This window comes from Geotrypetes seraphini, chromosome 5 (assembly GCF_902459505.1).
Source record: "Geotrypetes seraphini chromosome 5, aGeoSer1.1, whole genome shotgun sequence".
Classification (NCBI taxonomy): Eukaryota; Metazoa; Chordata; class Amphibia; order Gymnophiona; family Dermophiidae; genus Geotrypetes; species Geotrypetes seraphini.
In genome coordinates, this window is record NC_047088.1 from 11,954,830 (window position 1) to 11,975,055 (window position 20,226).

At 45.9% G+C, this 20,226-nt stretch overlaps 1 protein-coding gene across 1 annotated transcript in view; it reads right to left on the reverse strand.

Annotated features, from left to right (window-relative positions):
- MSN (moesin) overlaps window positions 1-20,226 on the reverse strand; it is a 152,464-nt gene that overhangs the window by 28,810 nt on the left and 103,428 nt on the right. Inside the window, exon 3 of the mRNA XM_033945391.1 lies at window positions 36-131. Within this exon, the coding sequence (XP_033801282.1) occupies window positions 36-131 (96 nt within the window). The remainder of the gene's footprint in view (window positions 1-35; window positions 132-20,226) is intronic.

Genomic DNA, 20,226 nt, shown 5'->3' on the forward strand with positions numbered 1-20,226 from the left:
AAGATGGAGACTGGACTAAGAAAAAGATTTTGCACCTTCTTGTTGAGTTTCAGCCATGTAGAGAATCCCTTGGTGTCCTGGTACTGAAGTCCAAAAAACCAGACCTCTCTCAGCCCGATGGTTTTCACCACCTGTTAAAAAAAAAACACAAAAAAAGCATGACACTTGTTAAGGTTATAGCAGTAAGCATACAAAACCTGCAGCAAACCTCTTCCCCTTTCAGAGCGAAGTGAATGCGAGGCCAGCATCCACTGCTTAGCATGAAATTTCATTCTAGTACCCGAGAGACATGTGAACTAGAGAATGACACGGGGACAGGTTTTTCCCCATCTTCGTAACATCCCCGCAAGAACTCAATTTCCCCATCCCTGCGAATTTTGTCGCTGGTTGCTCTCCCAGCCCCATTCCTGTAAGTTCTGATTTAACCGCACAAGCCTTAAACACATGATTTTGCAGTGTTTGAGTCTTGTGCAGATGAGGACGGAGCTTAGGCATTGGTGGAATGAGGCATTATGACATCATAATCTCAGCTCTAGAATGTTACTACTTAGGATTTTAAAGTGTTTGAAGCTTGTGCAGATGAGGACGGAGCTCAGGCATTGGTGGAATGAGGCATTATGACATCACAATCTGAGCTCTAGAATGTTACTACTTAGGATTTTAAGGAGTCTGAGGCTTGTGCAGATAAGAACAGAGCTTAGGCATTGGTGGAATGAGGCATTATGACATCACAGTCTGAGCTCTAGAATGTTGCTACTTAGGATTTTAAAGGGTTTGAGGTTTGTGCAGATGAGGACGGAGCATGCAGGAATGGGGCAGAGACAGGAAAAGAACTCACGGGAATGGGAAAATGAGTTCCCGTGGGGATGGAAAAAATTTGTCCCTGTGTCATTCTCTTAATGTGAACCTTATGTAATGATAGACAGCTCTGAACTGCTGCATCACGCAGCGGACAAGATGTGCATTTCCTTGTACCAAAACTAGAGTACCATATGTTTGGATTTCCCCAGCAATGTCCTCTCTTCTGGTATACTGGTCAGATGATCGGGCAGTTTTAGCTTTGCGAAATAGTTTTGTCCGGCTTTTAATGAAGATCCTGCGCCTTCACAGTGTACTCGCTCCTTTCACTTCCCACGTGCTCTGGATGTGAAAGCAAAGACACACGACCAACTCAAAGGCAACCCCCCCCCCCCCCCCACACATACACACACACCTCACCTCCCATTGCTTTGCTGATTCTCCTCTGTGCCGTTACTGTATAGTGTGCTGTCAACCCCCCTGCACCGGGCTGCTGGTGCCAGTCTGACCCCTGCCTCAGGACTCAGAGCCAGAGTCAGGACGGAGTAACTGCTTCCCGCTGTGGCTGCTGACAATTGCCAAATCCCATGACCAATGCTGTAAGTCCAGAGGGAGTTAGACTCCAGCGCAGACAATACACCAGCTGTGCCCTTTTTACACACTCTTCCCTCTCCTCCACTGAAATATGCACCGCAAGAGTTCACTTGAGCAGTCCTCTAAGGGGAGGGGGGAGGAGGAAGGGAGAACAGCCCAAAATGCAGCCACTTTCTCCACTTGCAGTGTGATTTCGGTGGGGAATTGAGGGGGGACCATGAACAGTACAGCAATGAATACAATTCCCCCTCCGTATTCGCAGTGATAGGGGAAAAACAACTCAGCGAATAAAGAAAAACAGCGAATAACTTTTCGTATGTTATTCACGGTTTTATTATATTCTCTAGGGTTTAACAGAAAACCATGAATAACATGACCTGTTCCTGCAAAGAAAGTGCAGCAATTTTCTCAGATGTAATTTGGGGGGGGTGGCACCTGCAAACGAAAAACCACAAATAACCGAAACCGCGAATAAGGAGGGGAGAAGTGTGGTGTGGTTGGTTTTTTTAAAATTTTTGTGCCCTCTTTTTGTCTCCACAAATACAGTAACCTTAACCAAATCATTCAGCCTTTACAAGCACAATCATGTCCTGTAACTGGGTTAATTATTTGGGATTCCATCACATTTTGGGAGTCCTGAAGCAAAGAGTCCACGCTGCTAGACGTAAGAAAATAAGCCGCAACCCTGTCCTACATAGAACTTCCTTCTCCCTCCGACGAGTCGCTGCCAGATGCCGACAAGTCACCTAGCACAGCCAAAAAACACAGCAGGGCCTGTAATGCATTGTGACAGGCATAGTACAAAGTGTGCTCCAGGCTCTGGGACGTTGGGGACAGGGAGATTTATATAACTTGAATGGAACCAGTCTACCCACTCCCACTTGTCCTGACAAGAATTATTCCCATTTCCTGTGTATTCAGTCTGGTATCCTGCCTCATTAACCCTTCTCCGGTCTTTCAAAAAGCCATGCTGCAAACCTGATTCACAGCAACAGGCCTAGGTCCAGCAGCACTGGGAAATTAACCCTCTTCAATGCAGGCAGAAAGGGCACAGATGTATTAGGCGCCCGAAAATCTAGGTTTTAACCTCTGAGACAGACAGACTTCTCAATTTTTCTATTGTAACTACCATATTTTTGCACAAAACATGTACTGTATATTAATTTTTTTCTTTTAACAAACCTCACTAAGTGTGCTATACCAGTATATTTCTACCAAGGCAAGATAATTGCAAAGTTACTGTGTACAAGAAATCCCGCAGAATCCAGCTGTTCGCCTTCCCCTCTCTAAAACTATGTCATCTCAAAAGATTCCTAGACAAAACCTTCGCCTTCCAGGCGGCTAAGCTTGAACCCATGGCTAGCCCAAATAGTACTCGAGGCTCCCACCTATCTCGGCTTCAGAAAATTACTCAAAATGCACCTATTCCGTGAACAGGACCCTTAATCCCCCCCCCCCCCCGCTACTCCAGCAATAAATCCTCACCCCCCCCCCCTCTCATTGCTCTTCTCCTTCCTTCTTGATCTCCCTTTCTCTACCTTACCTTCTATCCTCTCCCTCATTGCTGCTTGCATTTCTGATAAAATGTTTGTAAATCTGCGTGTCATCGCGGATCTTAATTAACTGATGTAAACCGCCTAGAACTCGCTGGGTATGGCGGTATATAAGAATAAAATTATTATTATTATTTTTAGGGGGGGGGGGGAGTTGTTTGGGTTTTTTTGCAGGTCTCCATGTGTTCAATAGCTGCAAATAACTGAAAGGGAAAGCCTTTAAAAAACAAAATGTGCTAATTTTGCAATTAGCATGTCTTAGTAAAAATAAACCGGTATAGTACACGCCAATGAGTTTATTTTTACACAGGCAAGCAATTTGGAAGCGTTACATGTGCAAAAATACAGCCATCCTGGCTTCTCCAAAAACCAAAGCTCAAATAGGTCATTTTCCAGCACTCCAGCTTACTCGGATGCAAGCAGGAAAGTAGCAATTTTTTTTTTTTTTTAAGTCTACACTCTTTAGGGAGCTCCCTTCATCTTATTTGGCATCATGCCCCCAGGGCGTAGCCACAGAGGATAGGGAAGTCGAATTACACTGGCTATATACTGTTACTGGCAAAAATCCTCGGGCTCCACCAGTTGGAGAAACAGGGAGTGGATCTGCAGCCATGGTACTGCTGCTGTCATGAGCCCTAGAGGAGTGACAGAAGAATTAATGCTGGCACCTCAAGTACATTGCATGTACTCACAGAACTGGCTTTCCTGTCACTCCTCTTCTGGTGCTTGTGGCTGTAGCATAATAGCACTATGGACTTCTTTACATGGTAGGGCCTGCCCTGAAGGTCCACCATTCACAACACCAAAGGCCGGCAGAGAGAGAAGAAAGCGGTGCCTGAAAAAAAAAAAAAAGAGGGAAGACTGTGGAGGTCTCTGGGCTGGGTAGGACAGCAGGGCAAAAACTAGCCAAGGACTGGAAGGAAGGCGGAAAGCAGAATTTGGGGATTAAAGCTCAGGGTGGATTTGAGAGCGAGCAAGGGCATCAATAGGCTTGTTCAATGAGGTATGGTATGTAGTGCAGTGTGAAGACAGGTAGGGAGACTGAAGGACTTGGAGGGGTCAACATGGATTTGGAAGCCTTAAAGACAGGAGGCTATTAAGAGTGGATAAAAATGGAGCAAGTAGAAATGGGGGAAGAGAGGCTGGGTAGGAGATGAAGGCATAAGTCATACAGAAAACACTAGGGGCTGAAGAGGAGAGAGAGATTAGAGGTGGGGGGGGGGGGGGAACATGAGACGAAAAAAGGACAACCAAAACCACTTTCACCCGAAACCAATCTGCAGCTGAGATTGAAGCTGAAACTGACCACTACTGCCCTGAATCAACACTGTGACCCCGGAACAGGAGCTGCTCCCCCCAACACCCTGTAAGCCCTTTTTGGGCCTACCTTACAATTCCGTGGTGGTAGGACAGGAGCAAATCCTTCATCGCCTCCTGCCCATGCCAGCCCCAATCTCAAAATGGCTGCCGTACAAGACTGCCGTAGGAGGTCACGGCAGTCACTTTGACAGCAGAGACAGCATAGGCAGGAGTGACTGGGGATTGCTCCTGCCCCAGCTGTGCCACTGAACCACCATCATTTGTAAGGTAAGCCTTGGAAAGAGAAGAGGAGGGAGGGAGGGAGTGCACTATGGAGGGAGAGCTTGGAGGCCCCTTCCCCCCACAACCCTTAAAAAAAAAAAAAAAGAAGACAAGGCCAAATACCGACTTCAGTCAGCCTTTAAAGAGAAATTTGACAACAAACAGGGGTCTTAAAGGCAATTTAAAAAAAAAAAATGGGGGTAGAATTGAAGACTGAGAATCTAGATATGGTGAAAAGCAACACTAGTAACGTAAAGTTGGTGAGAAGTAAGAAAGTCAGAAGACTGCTGGGTAAAGGGAACAGGGAATAAAGTCAAGCTTTTCTTGGATAGTAGAAGGGTAAAGGAAAGCGATTTAAGAAAATAGAAAAAGATCTTTGTTAAAGGAGGCGAGGAAAAATGGAAGAGAGCAACAAGCAGAGGAACTGCATTAAAAACAAAGCATCAAAAAAGGGACCAAGGTTTTTAGAGACTGGAAAACATCAGCCTCTTGTGCCCTGTGCTTTGGTTTCCCAGGATTTCCATTTCAGCTTCGTATGAATATTCTAATAAAGGATGACCTGACTTTCTACTTCTGCTGTTTCAACCACAAGATATAGAAACATAGAAATAGACGGCAGATAAGGGCCATGGCCCATCAAGTCTGCCCACCCTAATAACCCTCCCTACCTTTCTCTGTGAAGAGATCCCACGTGACGATCCCATTTTGTCTTAAAATCAGGCACGCTGCTGGCCTCGACCAGGGAGTGGTCAGGGGTAGGCAATTCCGGTCCTCGAGAGCCGGAGTCAAGTCAGGTTTTCAGGATATCCACAATAAATAAGCATGAGATAGATTTGCATCTCAAGGAGGCAGTGCATGCAAATCCATCTCATACATATTCATGGTGGATATCCTGAAAACCTGACCTGGCTCCGGCTCTCGAGGATCGGAATTGTCTACCCCTTGGCTAGTGTGTGTGGCGATCTGTAGCCATCCCAACTTGTTCTAGGACCCGGGTGTAAGTTTTGCTGCTGTTAAGAAGTTTGTTTAGGATGTCACAAAAAAAAAAAAAAAAATAGCCTCAAAAAAACATCTAACCCTGGAACAACACTTGTATAGAACAAATGGTTGAAAAGATGGTTATAAACAATCTCCTACCTCCTTATAAATCCCTCCTTATAAACCCCAAAATTTTGGGGGATTGATACTTTTCCATCCATTAAACAAAGTATTGTTACTTTCCTAATGACACTTAAAGCTTCCTCTTGAGCACGTCACCCATACTGGGGGGTGAACATATCATAATGTAACCTAATATAACACCGTACTTCTATACCGCATAACCATGAGTTCAATGCGGTTTACAAGTTACATAATTAACAAAGGAAGAATCAAGCAACTAGTCAGCCAGATATTTAGAGAAAAGAAAAGACTGAAGTTGCTTTCTGAAATGTTCATACCAATGAGAGAAGAATGTCAGTGAGTGAAAGGCCTCATCTTGAGAGGCTGCTTGGACTGAAATCAGATCGTCATGATTATCTTTTTGCTTTTGCAACCTTTAACCGGAGGGAAAATGAAAGGGGCATGTGATCTATATATCATTTCAGGTCCACATCCTGAACCCTTGTTTCCACAACGCCTTCCAATCCCTCAACACATTTTTTTAAAAAAATTTTTATTGATATAATACCACCTCAACTTTAATATCTTCCCCCTCCTAACAATTCTATGAAGAAAGTCAACACTATCTCTAGTGGATCCTGCCACAGTCCGTGCTGATTTGTATTGCAACCGTGTCTAGGAAGTGATGTCGGAGGAAGAATTGACGCTGGTGTGACAGCAGTTTGGGGGGGGGAGGTGGAACATTACAGAGGTATGGGGGAAGGGAAGCGGTGCACAGCAGAAAGGGGCAGGCAAGGAGCATGTGGAGGTGGGGGGGCAGGTTTTCAGGATATCCACAATATGCACGAGAAAGGTTTGCATCTCAAGGAGGCAGTGCATGGAAATCCATCTCATACATATTCATTGTGGAGATCCTGAAAACCTAACTTGGCTCCGGCTCTCGAGGACCGGAACTACCTACCCCTGGTCTAGGAGTCAGTGATGGGACATCAATAAACTTGAAATTTATACTACCTGTGTTTCTATAATGTGTTCACAATATTCTTGTGCATTTACAAACTGTAACAGTGTGCAATCCTCACTCGGCAGGATAAACCATTCAAAACAGAACAGACCAACTTGTGACGTTCTTCAATTTTCTTTATTCAAAAACTTTTCTTTTTTCTTATCATTCTTGCTCCAATGCTCAAATGCCCGACGAATCCTTCTCTTCCCACCCCCCAAGTATGCCCCATAATGAATCATGTATGCTTAATCTCTTCAAATGTTAGTATCCCTGTTATGGTTTAATCTTGGTACAACACTTAGTATCTTCGGATAAGCATTCAATCAAAACAGGAATAACTGGAAACTAGAGAAACATGAAACTGGAGACCACAGAATCACCTTGGTCCTGCCCCCCAGGGAGTCCACAGAACCACCCCAGTCCTGCCCCCCCGGGGAGTCCACAGAACCGCCCCGGTCCTGCCCCCCGGGGAGTCCACAGAACCGCCCCGGTCCTGCCCCCCCCCGGGGAGACACAGAACCGCCCCGATCCTGCCCCCCCCGGGGAGTCCACAGAACCGCCCCGGTCCTGCCCCCCCGGGGGAGTCCACAGAACCACCCCGGTCCTGCCCCCCCGGGGAGTCCACAGAACCGTCCCGGTCCTGCCCCCCCCGGGGAGTCCACAGAACCATCCCGGTCCTGCCCCCCCCGGGGAGTCCACAGAACTATCCCGGTCCTGCCCCCCCGGGGAGACCACAGAACCATCCCGGTCCTGCCCCCCCCGGGGAGTCCACAGAACCGCCCCGGTCCTGCCCCCCCCGGGGGAGTCCACAGAACCGCCCCGGTCCTGCCCCCCCGGGGGAGTCCACAGAACCACCCCAGTCCTGCCCCCCCGGGGAGTCCACAGAACTATCCCGGTCCTGCCCCCCCGGGGAGACCACAGAACCATCCCGGTCCTGCCCCCCCAGGGAGTCCACAGAACCGCCCCGGTCCTGCCCCCCCGGGGAGACCACAGAACCATCCCGGTCCTGCCCCCCCAGGGAGTCCACAGAACCGCCCCGGTCCTGCCCCCCCCGGGGAGTCCACAGAACCGCCCCGGTCCTGCCCCCCGGGGGAGTCCACAGAACCGCCCCCAGTCCTGCCCCCCCCGGGGAGTCCACAGAACTATCCCGGTCCTGCCCCCCCCGGGGAGTCCACAGAACTATCCCGGTCCTGCCCCCCCCGGGGAGTCCACAGAACTATCCCGGTCCTGCCCCCCCGGGGAGACCACAGAACCATCCCGGTCCTGCCCCCCCGGGGAGTCCACAGAACCGCCCCGGTCCTGCCCCCCCCGGGGGAGTCCACAGAACCACCCCAGTCCTGCCCCCCCGGGGAGTCCACAGAACCGTCCCGGTCCTGCCCCCCCGGGGAGTCCACAGAACTATCCCGGTCCTGCCCCCCCGGGGAGACCACAGAACCATCCCGGTCCTGCCCCCCCAGGGAGTCCACAGAACCGCCCCGGTCCTGCCCCCCCCGGGGAGTCCACAGAACCGCCCCGGTCCTGCCCCCCGGGGGAGTCCACAGAACCGCCCCCAGTCCTGCCCCCCCGGGGAGACCGCAGAACCATCCCGGTCCTGCCCCCCCGGGGAGTCCACAGAACCGCCCCGGTCCTGCCCCCCCCGGGGAGTCCACAGAACCGCCCCGGTCCTGCCCCCCCGGGGGAGTCCACAGAACCGCCCCGGTCCTGCCCCCCCGGGGAGACCACAGAACCGTCCCAGTCCTGCCCCCCCGGGGAGACCACAGAACCCACCCGGTCCTGCCCCCCCGGGGAGTCCACAGAACCACCCCAGTCCTGCCCCCCCGGGGAGTCCACAGAACCCCCTAGGCACTGCCCCTCCGGGGAGTCCACAGAACCACCTGGACCTGCCCCCCCGGGGGGTCCACAATACCAGACCAGCCCAATCCCCCTGAGGGGAAGCCAGGCCACCAGCCAAGCCACATTTCGCTGCCACAGAACAACGCCATGTCCTGCGGTCAGCTGGCAAAAGGGGCATGCCACCGAAGCAAAGGGCGCCCTTGTAGCAACCCCCAGTCTCACAGCAATCCCAGAACCGGAATAATGGCACCAGCCGCAGCTACCACCGCGGCAGCAGACCACCGCCAGCTCCGGCGTTCCTGACAGCGAAGTAGAGATGAGCCCCTGAGACGGCCATTCTCGGACTGGAAGCAATAATGGCGCCATTCGCAGCAACCACCATGTCTGCTGGCCCCCGCAGCCGTGTCAACCAGGGTCACCATCATTCACAGCACTGGCATTCCTGGCCAGTGCCCCACCAGAGAAGCAGAGAGGATCAGGCGAGACAGAGTCGCTAATTGCAGCAACCACCAATGCCCCCGATTCATGTCGCCCACTGTGCCGGCCAGGGCACGGTCACCAACGGATCTGATACCCTGTCCACAAGGGTTCCAGCAAGGAGCACTTAATTTGGCTTCCTCTTGCAGCCGAGGCTGGAACCCTTGATAAAGCCAGTTTGGCGAAACGGGTCCCGTCGGGCATTTGAGCATTGGAGCAAGAATGATAAGAAAAAAGAAAAGTTTTTGAATAAAGAAAATTGAAGAACGTCACAAGTTGGTCTGTTCTGTTTTGAATGGTTTATCCTGCTGAGTGAGGATTGCACACTGTTTGAGTTGTTCATTTTACCTCACTTCCTATCTTCAAGAAACTCTCCTGTAGCATTTACAAACTGTCCCATGTCAACTTCTGAGATTTAAGGCATGAGTGAAAAATGTAGAAAGATGAAAGCTAATGGGATAAAGAAAGGGGACAAGTGCCCTACGGCTAAGAATGCATGTCTCAAGAGAACCAGTAGATGCACACACTATGAGCAGGAAAATTTTGATGAAGCAATAAGATATATAAAAGTACTATTTTTTGTGCGTGTGTGTGCCTCAAGAGAACCAGTAGATACATGGCCTACATCAGGGACACAAACTCCTGTGATATATCCAGCCCACAGATGAAGGGAGGAACAGGAATTGCATGTCCCACTGCCAGAAAAGGCATGGCTATGTCTGTTGTGACACGCTGGGTGGGAAAGAAAGACAGGCGCTGGACTAGACTAGACGAGACGGAGCAACTCTTCCCAGTGTAACTAATTAAGCTGAATTATTTTAGTTTATTATGGTTTGATATACCGATTTAATGCCAAAGCGGTTTACAATATATAACAATTTTTAAAACAAACAAAAAAAATAACAGGGGAGAGGACATGTATATATGGTACAAGAGGAAAACAGGGGAGGGCTTACAATTTATAAAATAAAAAAATATTGAAAAGGTAATGGGAAGTAGAATATGAAGAAGGGGGAAGACTTAGGTAATCTATTTAACTAAATCTCAAAACCATCCTTAAAGAGAAAGGTTTTAAGGTTAGTTTTTAAATGATTAGAGTTAGTTTCCAGTCTTAACGCTAAGGGGAGGGCATTCCATAGAGTAGGAACGACCACAGAATAGCTTTGCGAGTTGTCATAAAATAACTGACGAACAGACGGAACCGTAAGATCTTGCCGAGATTATCGTAAAGTACCCAGTAGTACATGTAATGACTTAAAAGCATCAAATCTTGTTAAAAGATCTCCTAAAGAATAGCTACAACAGGTTTTCACGTGTAACCAGTCGATCAAAGAATCCCGTGCTAAAACCTCAGTGGGTTCAAGTCCCTTAATACCAGCCCAGAAAGGGAATGTGTCAGATGATCCTCTTTGCTAGATCATATGACATATCTCAGGAACAATAAATCAGTCCTAACAAAGGGGATGCAAAGTTGCAAAAAAAAAAAAAAAAAAAGCTTTAGAACAGGGATGTCCAACCTTTTGGCTTCCCTGGGCACATTGGCTGGAAAAAAAAGTTTCTGGGGCCGCACAAATGTGCAAATGCTGCAGCAAGACAGGGGAGGGAGCCGGCAAGATGGCAAACACCTGGGGGTAGCAGGTGCATCGCCCTCGACTGGGGCCGCACAAAATACTTCACGGGGCCGCATGTGGCCTTCGGGCCACAAGTTGGACACCCCTGCTTTAGAACAAATAGGGATATTTCACTTAGAGCAGACTCTCCATGGAAAATAAGACCTTAACGCCTTATGAAGAAAACTAAAAACAGCAATGGGCTGTGCCAATGTCCCCCTGTGATCTTGAGCAAGTCACATCACCCACCATTATCTTGGGCATCAAACGGAAAGGGCTAATGCAGTGGAACGCACCAGGCTTTGCACGCAAGTTAGCGCAGCTCCATTGCACGACCGTGTGCACTCTAGAATGGGGTTTTTCACAGTGTGCAAGGCCTCTAGCAGACGGTGCTAGTCTGACCTAGCAGCGGCAATTCTTACGTTCTTATGCAAACATTTTAATCCTTCCTAATGAAGCTCTAATTATGCTGTACGGACGGAAAAGCAAGCAGAGCACAAGATGGCCGGGTGCCATGCTGGGGCCTTAATGCAAGTTACGAGGTGGTGTACGAGGCTATGTACTAATTTTACAGTACCGTAACAGAAGCGTGCCGGACATAAACGCGCCGACAATCGCACGCAGGACGTATGCACGCCGGATTAAAATAGTAACTGTTAGCACTGTGAAGGGTGTTTGGGGGGAACCCCCCACTAAACTTAAGTGTTCAGGCTCCTGTTGGGGGTGGGGGGAGAAACCCCCCCCCCACACACACACTACACTGAAAACTGCCATTTTGCTAAGTTTTGGGTGTATTCTGCAGGTTTTAGTGTACCATTCTCCTCCCAACAGGAGCACAAACACTTATAAGTTTAGTGGGGGTTCCCCCCCCCCCCCCACACCCTCAGAGTGCTAACAGTTGCTGTTTTAATCCGGCGCGCATTACATCCTGCACAGAATTGTCTGCGTGCAATTGTCGGCGTGTTTTTGTCCAGTGCAGGAATGATGGGTCACCAATTTTAAAATCCATCAAGTATCATTTACTTTTATTGTACAAATGCTCCTTTTTAATTTATTTGAGGTTCTATCCATGATGATCGGAGGACTATTTCCCTACTGGCACTTTCTTCTTTTTTTAAGGGAGTTTTGGATTTGTTGGGCATCATAGAAGACAGACAAAAGCTACAGGTCCTTATGCCAACTGCAGTGAGGGGAAGGCGCATGGACTCCGATTTCAAGCTTTTAACATTTATTGAAACGCATGAAAAAAAACATGCATAAAAGTTCTTTGAGCGTGAAGTCCTTATTTAGAGGATCCAGCCATGTGTTATACTTTTAAAGATAAAAAATGAAAAACCACTGATATGAACCAAAATGACATTGCAGATGGTTTTTTTAATCTTATTATTATGTAAACAGGAACAAGCCTCAGATTATGGAGTTTCACCCATTCCAGGTTTTCTCAGAGAAAGACAGTTCTTTTCTCTTACTCCTCCTACTTATATCACTATCTTTCTCTTTGAGAAAACCCGGAATGGAGGAAACTCCATAATCTGAGGCTTGTTCCCGTTTATAGAATAAGAGAAAAAACTACCTGCAATGTTATTTTGGTTTATATCGGTGTTTTTTTTTTTCATTTTATATTTAATTAATAGATAACCACCAGATTTCCCTAAGTTTATTGTTGTTAATACTTTTAAAGATATCATTTATACACTCAATTTATTTTGGTTTGAATTATGGAGTCTATCATTTTTTCAGACCAATAGATGTACCCCTGAGGGCCAAAACACAGACTGTGTCGGGCCATCGACTGGATCTTCTAAATAAGGGCTTCACGCTCACAAGACTTTTATACATGTTTTTATTCATGTGCTTCAGTATTTATTTTGAACTTATTGAAATGAAAGATTGTTTGTTCCAAGGTCGACGTGTTCCATCCCTCTCCCATCTTAACCCTTTCAGGACCATAAGGATCGTAGGCCAATTTTTGTGGTTTTGACGACATTTTTATGGTAAAAAGGGCTTGCAGATGCCAAAAAATTGATTTTTTTTTGTGAAGTATCATTATTTTTATTTAAAAAAAATCACACTTCTGGCTTATGGACAGTGTGGCAAGTGAATCTTCTCGTCAATCTAGCAACGACGCTAATGAATGAATGTCGGAACCAGTTTGTTTACATAAAGGCAGTATCATATGGAATCCGTACATATCAAATTTAGAACTGTAGACTATCCCAATCAAAATTTATAGGATTTTAAAGTTATGGGACAAATATGTCCCTTGGTCCTGAAAGGGTTAAATCCCAAGTCCTAATTACGTAGAGTTCTAGGCAGCTTACGGGCAATATGCGAGTACATAGAATTTTGTACACAGTTAATGTTACACAGAATTATACATACAGTCCGAGCTAATATATCGTAAATAACAGCACTGACCCAGGTTTCAATCCACTCAGCAGCCAATCTGAAGCTTCCTCCACCAAAGACACTATGATCTACACTGTGTTATATACTTATTTCTTCATATATTTTCAAAGCAGTTTCTTGTTCCTTTCTTGCTTAATCTAAACCAGCACCGTGACCTTCCCATTTTCAGCTATTTGGGTTCTTCCCCCATTTCTTAAATCAATCCCAGTCATTAACGAGGACTTCCCTCAACCAGGAATCAGAAATATTGTGGACTTCTCATCAATATGCTGCAAACCTTAGGGGAGAAACATGGCATCTCCCAATCACCGCCTTATTAGGAAGTGGCAGTCCTCATTTCCTCTGAACCCTTCTATTCTACCCCCCCCCCACACACACACACACACACCCCTCACTCCAAGTTGCTTTTTTTGTTTTAAATCACAGACAGCTTTAAATGTCTTGAGGTTTGATGTAGAATGATATGGGGACAAATTTTTTCCCATCCTTGCGGAAACTTATTTTCCTTTCCCGGTGAGCTCTTTTCCTGTCCCTGCCCCATTCCTGCAAGCTCTGTCCTCATTTGCACAAGCCTCAGTTTAAGCTCATAAGTAGCAACATTCTAGAGCTGAGATTGGGATGTCATAATGCCTCATTCCACCAATGCCTAAGCTCCGCCCTCATCTGCACAAGCCTCAACCCCTTTAAAATCCTAAGTAGCAACATTCTAGAGCTCAGATTGTGATGTCATAATGCCTCATTCCACCAATGCCTAAGCTCTGTCCTCATCTGCACAACCTCAAACCCTTTAAAATCACAAGTAGCAACATTCTAGAGCTCAGATTGTGATGTCATAATGCCTCGGTCCACCAATGCCTAAGCTCCGTCCTCATCTGCACAAGCCTCAAACACTTTAAAATCTTAAGTGTTCAAGGCTTGTGCAGTTAAGGCAGAGCTTACAGGAATGGGGGCAGGGACAGAGACAAAGGACGGGGAAACCGAGTTCCTGCAGGGACGGGACAAATTTGTCCCTGTATCAGTCTCTAGTTTGATGTACTTTATTAGTGAAAACTGGACAGCTATTGTAAAGAGCTACAAAGCCAACCCTGCCTCTGCATTCAGGATGTGATCTCTACAGGGCACAACGTCTAAATTCATGCAGGGGAGAGGGCAAGTGGAACATTTCAGCTTACTTCTCCCCCAGCATCGTTCCTGCATGCGCCCCATTCTCTACCCTGTGTCAGCTCGTCTTCTCAATGGATTGTGCTATTTAGGGGCAGCAGTGCCTGCCGAAGCCTGAGCTCATCACCACAGTGTATTCTCTGAGGAGTAGAGAGGAGATGCTACCTCCATGGGACCGGGATCTGTCCAATAGCAGCCTTGACAAGTGGCACAAAGATAAAGCAGCCCCCCCCCCCCCCTCCACAAATCCAGCAGCACGAAAGCTACAATCAAGGCTTTTCAGGGAATCAAGAGGCCCCCCCAGAATTTTTTTTTTTCAATAAACTGAAAGCAGATTCACCCAAAGCCACCACACTCGGACACGAGGTTCCTTTTGTGTGCGAGGCCAGGGCTCTCTCCCGATAAAACAGTGGTCCTTCTGCTATCTCAAAGGTTTCTCACACCTCAAGAAACTCTACTTATTTAACCACTTGAGGCTCAGATTAGCACATGTGTGTTCCTTTGGGTCTGAGCTCTAATCAGGCCCATAAGGCTGAAATATTAGAGGCCACAGCTAACATCCAGAAGCATTCGATCTGAGAGTTTTGAACAGAAACTCTGCAAGCACCCCCCCCCCCCCCCACAGAGCAGCATAATAAAAGGCTCAACACCTTGAGACAGTGCAAATGTAGAATAAGCAGCTGCCTGGAGTCCAGATGTTACGGACACCGGGAAGAAAATCTTCAGTGGGGTAGAAGGTGCTGCTTGCAGATTTTGAATCTGGTTGTTCGGTAAACTTTTCCCTTTGTTGCAATGCCATTCGAGTTGCAATTCAGAGGTTCCTAAACTTGTTCCAAGTGCCCTCATCCAGTTAGGTTTTCAGGATAGTCACAATATGCAGAATCTGGCTCCACTGAATGCAAATCTCATAGGTATATGCGCTGCTGCTAACTTGAAACCCAACTTGCAGGGGGAGGACATGCTTGGGAACCACCACTGGGCTTCTGAAGCCAGACCCTTCGCTGGGTTGAGGAAGGACCGTCTGCTGGCTGTGAGTGTGGTTTTAAAGACCTGGCACCACCAACAAGATCAATGGTGTTACCAGAACTTCATCTCCCCCACTGCCTTGCCTGCATGGAAACAACTTTGCCCAGGCTCAGTAGCAAAGAAAAGGGGTTGGGGGAGGAAGATGTGTTTTCATCACTTCTCTCTACCCCACTTACATAAGAATATAAGAGAGTTGACATACTGGGACAGACTGAAGGTCCATCAAACCCAGAATCCTGTTTCCAACAGTGGCCAACCCAGGTCACAAGTGCCTGGCAAGGTTCCAAGGAGAAAAACAGATTTTATGCTGCTTATAGAAACATATAAACGTGATGAAAGATTAAAGGCCTTTATCTGCCATCATGTTCCTATGTTGCTACAAGCAGCATAAAATCTGTTTTTCTCCTTGTGATCTTGCCAGGCACTTGTGACCTGGGTTGGCCACCACTGATCTGCCCATCCACTATCGCTTTCTCTCCTTAAGAGATCCCACTTGCTTAGGAATAAGCTGTGGATGTCTCGGTACATCTTAATAATGTTTTATGGACTTCTGTTTTAGGAAATTACCTAAACCTTTTTCAACCCCTGATAAGCTAACTACTTTCACCACATTCTCTGGCAACAAATTCCAGAGTTTAATTATACTTTGTGTTAAGATATATTTTCTCTGGTTTGCTTTAAATCTACTACTTAGCTTCATTACAGGTCTAGTATTTTTAGAAACTAAACTAAATCTTGGACTTATATACTGAGTCATCTCTTAGAAACAAGGCTCGACTCAGTAATGGTAGTTAGAGAGAATTGACCTCATGGAAACTTATCTGCTAGAAAACGCTGAGAAAGTAGTTTTCAGAATTAAAAAAACTTGAAAAAGACAGACAGGAGCTTATTTGAGAAAGTAGGTTCCAAATTGCTGTTAATAGGGGAAGGAATGAACAATTTTACTGAAAGATCTGGCACCTTTTACAGTGGGAAAGGAAAGTTTAAATACATGGATAGTCCTGCAACTGGAGGATCTTAAAGAATTTAAAGCTAGAGGGACCAAAGAATCAAAGATACCATGCAAGATTTTAAAAACCATACAGGCACATTTAAAACTTAACTCTCAACACGAAAAGGAAGCCAGTGTAAACTCCTTAACAGAGGAGACACATGGTCATACTTTGTTTTTCCAAAGATCAATCTTGCGCGGTATTTTAACTGGAGTCCTTTTTTCCCCATTTCCTTTGCTCAAACCTACATAAATTGAGTTACAATAGTCCAGTTGTGCCAAAATGATGGATTGCACCAAAATTGCAAAATGGTGTTGATAAAACAGGTGACCGACTCTTTTCAGTAACATATAGTAACATAGTAACATAGTAGATGACGGCAGATAAAGACCCGAATGGTCCATCCAGTCTGCCCAACCTGATTCAATTTAAATTTTTTTTAATTTTTCTTCTTAGCTATTTCTGGGCAAGAATCCAAAGCTTTACCCGGTACTGTGCTTGGGTTCCAACTGCCGAAATCTCTGTTAAGACTTACTCCAGCCCATCTACACCCTCCCAGCCATTGAAGCCCTCCCCTGCCCATCCTCCTCCAAACGGCCATACACAGACACAGACCGTACAAGTCTGCCCAGTAACTGGCCTAGTTCAATATTTAATATTATTTTCTGATTCTAAATCTTCTGTGTTCATCCCACGCTTCTTTGAACTCAGTCACAGTTTTACTCTCCACCACCTCTCTCGGGAGCGCATTACAGACATCCACCACCCTCTCCGTAAAGTAGAATTTCCTAACATTGCCCCTGAATCTACCACCCCTCAACCTCAAATTATGTCCTCTGGTCCTATGTCATCTGATTAAGAAACCTTTCTTAATCAGATGGTTTACCTGACAACGGAAAGAGAGGGAGGAGACTATAAAGATTCCCAACACTAGAAGACGACTCAATTGGCAGATCACCACCAGAATTAAGGGTCAATTGAACTAGGCAGATTTGCGATTTCTGGGCCAAAGCAACAAGTGATTCACATCTACCCTTTCCACTCCATTCAGTATTTTAAAGACCTCTATCATTTCCCCTCAGCCACCTCTTCTCCTGGCTGAAAAGCCCTACGTCGTCCCATCCCTTTTATTGTTGTCGTCACCCTTCTCTGTACCTTTTTAATTCCGCTATATCTTTGAGATGTAGTGACCAGGTCCGCACGGTTCATAGACAACGGCGCATCGACAATTGAGCGCAGCGCGCACCGCCGCGCCGCTCTAAATTACAGTTTTTAGGGGCTCCGACGGGGGGTTTTGTTGGGGGAACCCCCCCAGTTTACTTAATAGACATCGCGCCGGCTTATGGGGGGTTTGAGGGGTTGTAACCCTCCACATTTTACTGTAAACTGAACTTTTTCCCTAAAAACAGGGAAAAAGTGAAGTTTTCAGTAAAATGTGGGGGGTTACAACCCCCCACACCCCCCACAACGCCCCCACAACGCGGCGCGATGTCTATTAAGTAAAGTGGGGGGGTTCCCCCCAAGCCCCCCCCCCCGGAGCGCTAAAAATAGTAATTTAGAGCGGCGCGCGCTGCACTCAATTGTCTGGGCGCGCCTTTGTCCCGGCGCGCTTTTGACCTGACACCGGTCTGCACACAGCATTCGAGGTAGCCATGGGAGCGATACAAAGGCATTCTAACATTCTCATCTTTGCTTTCCAGTCCTTTCCTTAATCATTCCTAACATTCTATTTAACTTGTTAGCTGCCGTCACACACTGAGCTGAGGGTTTCAGCGTATCCTCAACGATGATGCCTAACGTGGAAGTCTGCATCACGTAGCTATAGCTCAGGTTCCCCTTTCCCACAGGCATCACTTTGCATCTGCTCAAATTAAATATCATCTGACGTTTTGATGCCTGGCCTCCCAGCGCAAGGCCCTCTTGCAATTTTAACAACTGAAGAACTTTGTGTCTTCAGCAAATTTAATTCTCTAATTATTCCCCATCTCTAGATCTTTGATAAATATGTTAAAAAGCAGCAGTCCCATCACAGACCCCCCCCCCCGTGGAACCCCACTCTTTACCCTTATCTATTGAGAATACTGACCATTTAACCTGTGCTTTCTTTTAGCCAGCTCTTAACCCATAATAGCTACCTCCTCTCCCATGACTTTCTAATTTCCTAAGAAGTCTTTTTCAAGAGGAACTTTGTCAAATGCCTTTTGAAAATCCAGATACACGATATCAGCTTAAACCACATGTTTATTTACCCCCCCTTTGAAAAAATGTAGTAGATTGGTGAGGCAAGATTTCCCTCGACTAAATCCATGTTGGCTTTGCCTCAATCTATGCCTATGTATAAGCTCTGTAATTTACTTCTTTATAATACTTTCTACCATTTTGCCTGGCACAGACAGGCTCAGCAATCAGCTTTGGAACCCTTTTTAAAAATTGGTATTTTTACCCTCCTGTCTTGGTACCATCCTGGATTTTAAACATAAATTACTAACAATAACTCTGCAAGTTCATTTTTTTAATTCTATCAGTACTCTGGGATGTATACCATCTGGTCCAGGTGATTTATTACTTTTCAATTTGTCAAATTGCCCCATTACATCTTCCAGGTTAGATATTCGTTTCTAATTCTCTGGCTCATCAGCATTGAATACCATTTCTGGAACTGGTATCTCCCCATATCTTCCTAGGTGAAGACCAAAAGCAAAGAATTCATTTAATATCTCTGCTATAGCCTTGCTTTCATGAGTACCCCTTTTACCCCTCTCATCTAGTAAGCAAACTAATTTTTTTGCTGGCTTCTCCTCATGTTACAATATATATATATATTTTTATTGTTATTGGATTTCCTGTGTGTGCTTACTCCTGAAATTATATGAAATCTGATCATGTTATGATCACTTATCAAGTGGTGCCAGCACCATTACCTCCTGCACCAAATCATGTGCTCCAATAAGGACTAACCCCCTCTTTTACAAAACTGCGATAGCAGTTTCTACTGCGGGGAACCGCGCTGAATGATCCGCACTGCTTACGACAAATTCGCTCAGTTTCACAATTTCTCTGCACTAAATCCCTCAATATTCTTATCCACTCTCTCGTGATTTCCAAAATTGACTACTGCAATGCCTTGTTCAAGGGAATAGCTCAAAATGAAATCAAGCGTCTACAAATTATTCAGAATGCTTCTATCAAGCTCATATTCAAAGCCAAGAAGTTTGATCACGTAACACCCCTTTCTCAATAAAGCGCACTGGCTTCCAGTTGCTCACCGGATAACATATAAACTATGTTTGCTCACATTCAAATCCCTTCTTTACAAAACTGCAGCTTTCATTTATAAGCTATTAATTCCATATACTTCCAATAGAACGTTAAGATCTAATGAACAGCACTTGCTGACGATTCCCTCTCTTAGAATAATTAATACTAGATGGCAATTGATTTTTTCTGTTACAGCTCCCCAAACTTGGAACTCACTTCCTATTCACTTGAGGGAAGAACACAACTTAGAAAAATTCAAAAGTAAACTAAAGAGCTTTCTTTTTAAAGACGCCTTTGAAAATTAGCCATTTAGTCTTCCAACCAATTTTACTTTTTCTCTCTAAGTTTATTGAAGTAATTTTTAACTTCCCTTTCCTTCTGTATCTCCCTTATACGTCTCTTTAACTTTTAAATAATTTGTAGTTCTTATCCCTCTCTTCCCTTATGTTCTTAGTTTAGTTACGTTTGTCAATAGTCTTGTCAGACCTGATTTTTGTTATTTATTGTATTGTTCCCCACATTTTGTAATTTTATTATTATGTACATCGCTTAGAATTATGATTAAGCGATTAATCAAATCTCCATTAAACTTGAAACTTGAATTCAATGAGCAGCGGGAGCAGCGGGGCTCACGGCGCTAGAAACTGCTATCTCAGTTTCATAAAAGGAGGCATAAAGTCTGGAATTGCTTCCGTACTTTTACATGAATACCGCACCTATCAAAACCAGCAGACCCCAAATTCCGGTCCCTTGCCTCAGTATATTGATCTTACACTGAAAAATTAGATCACTACAGAAGTTTGGTGTTTGTATGGCCACCAGATCAA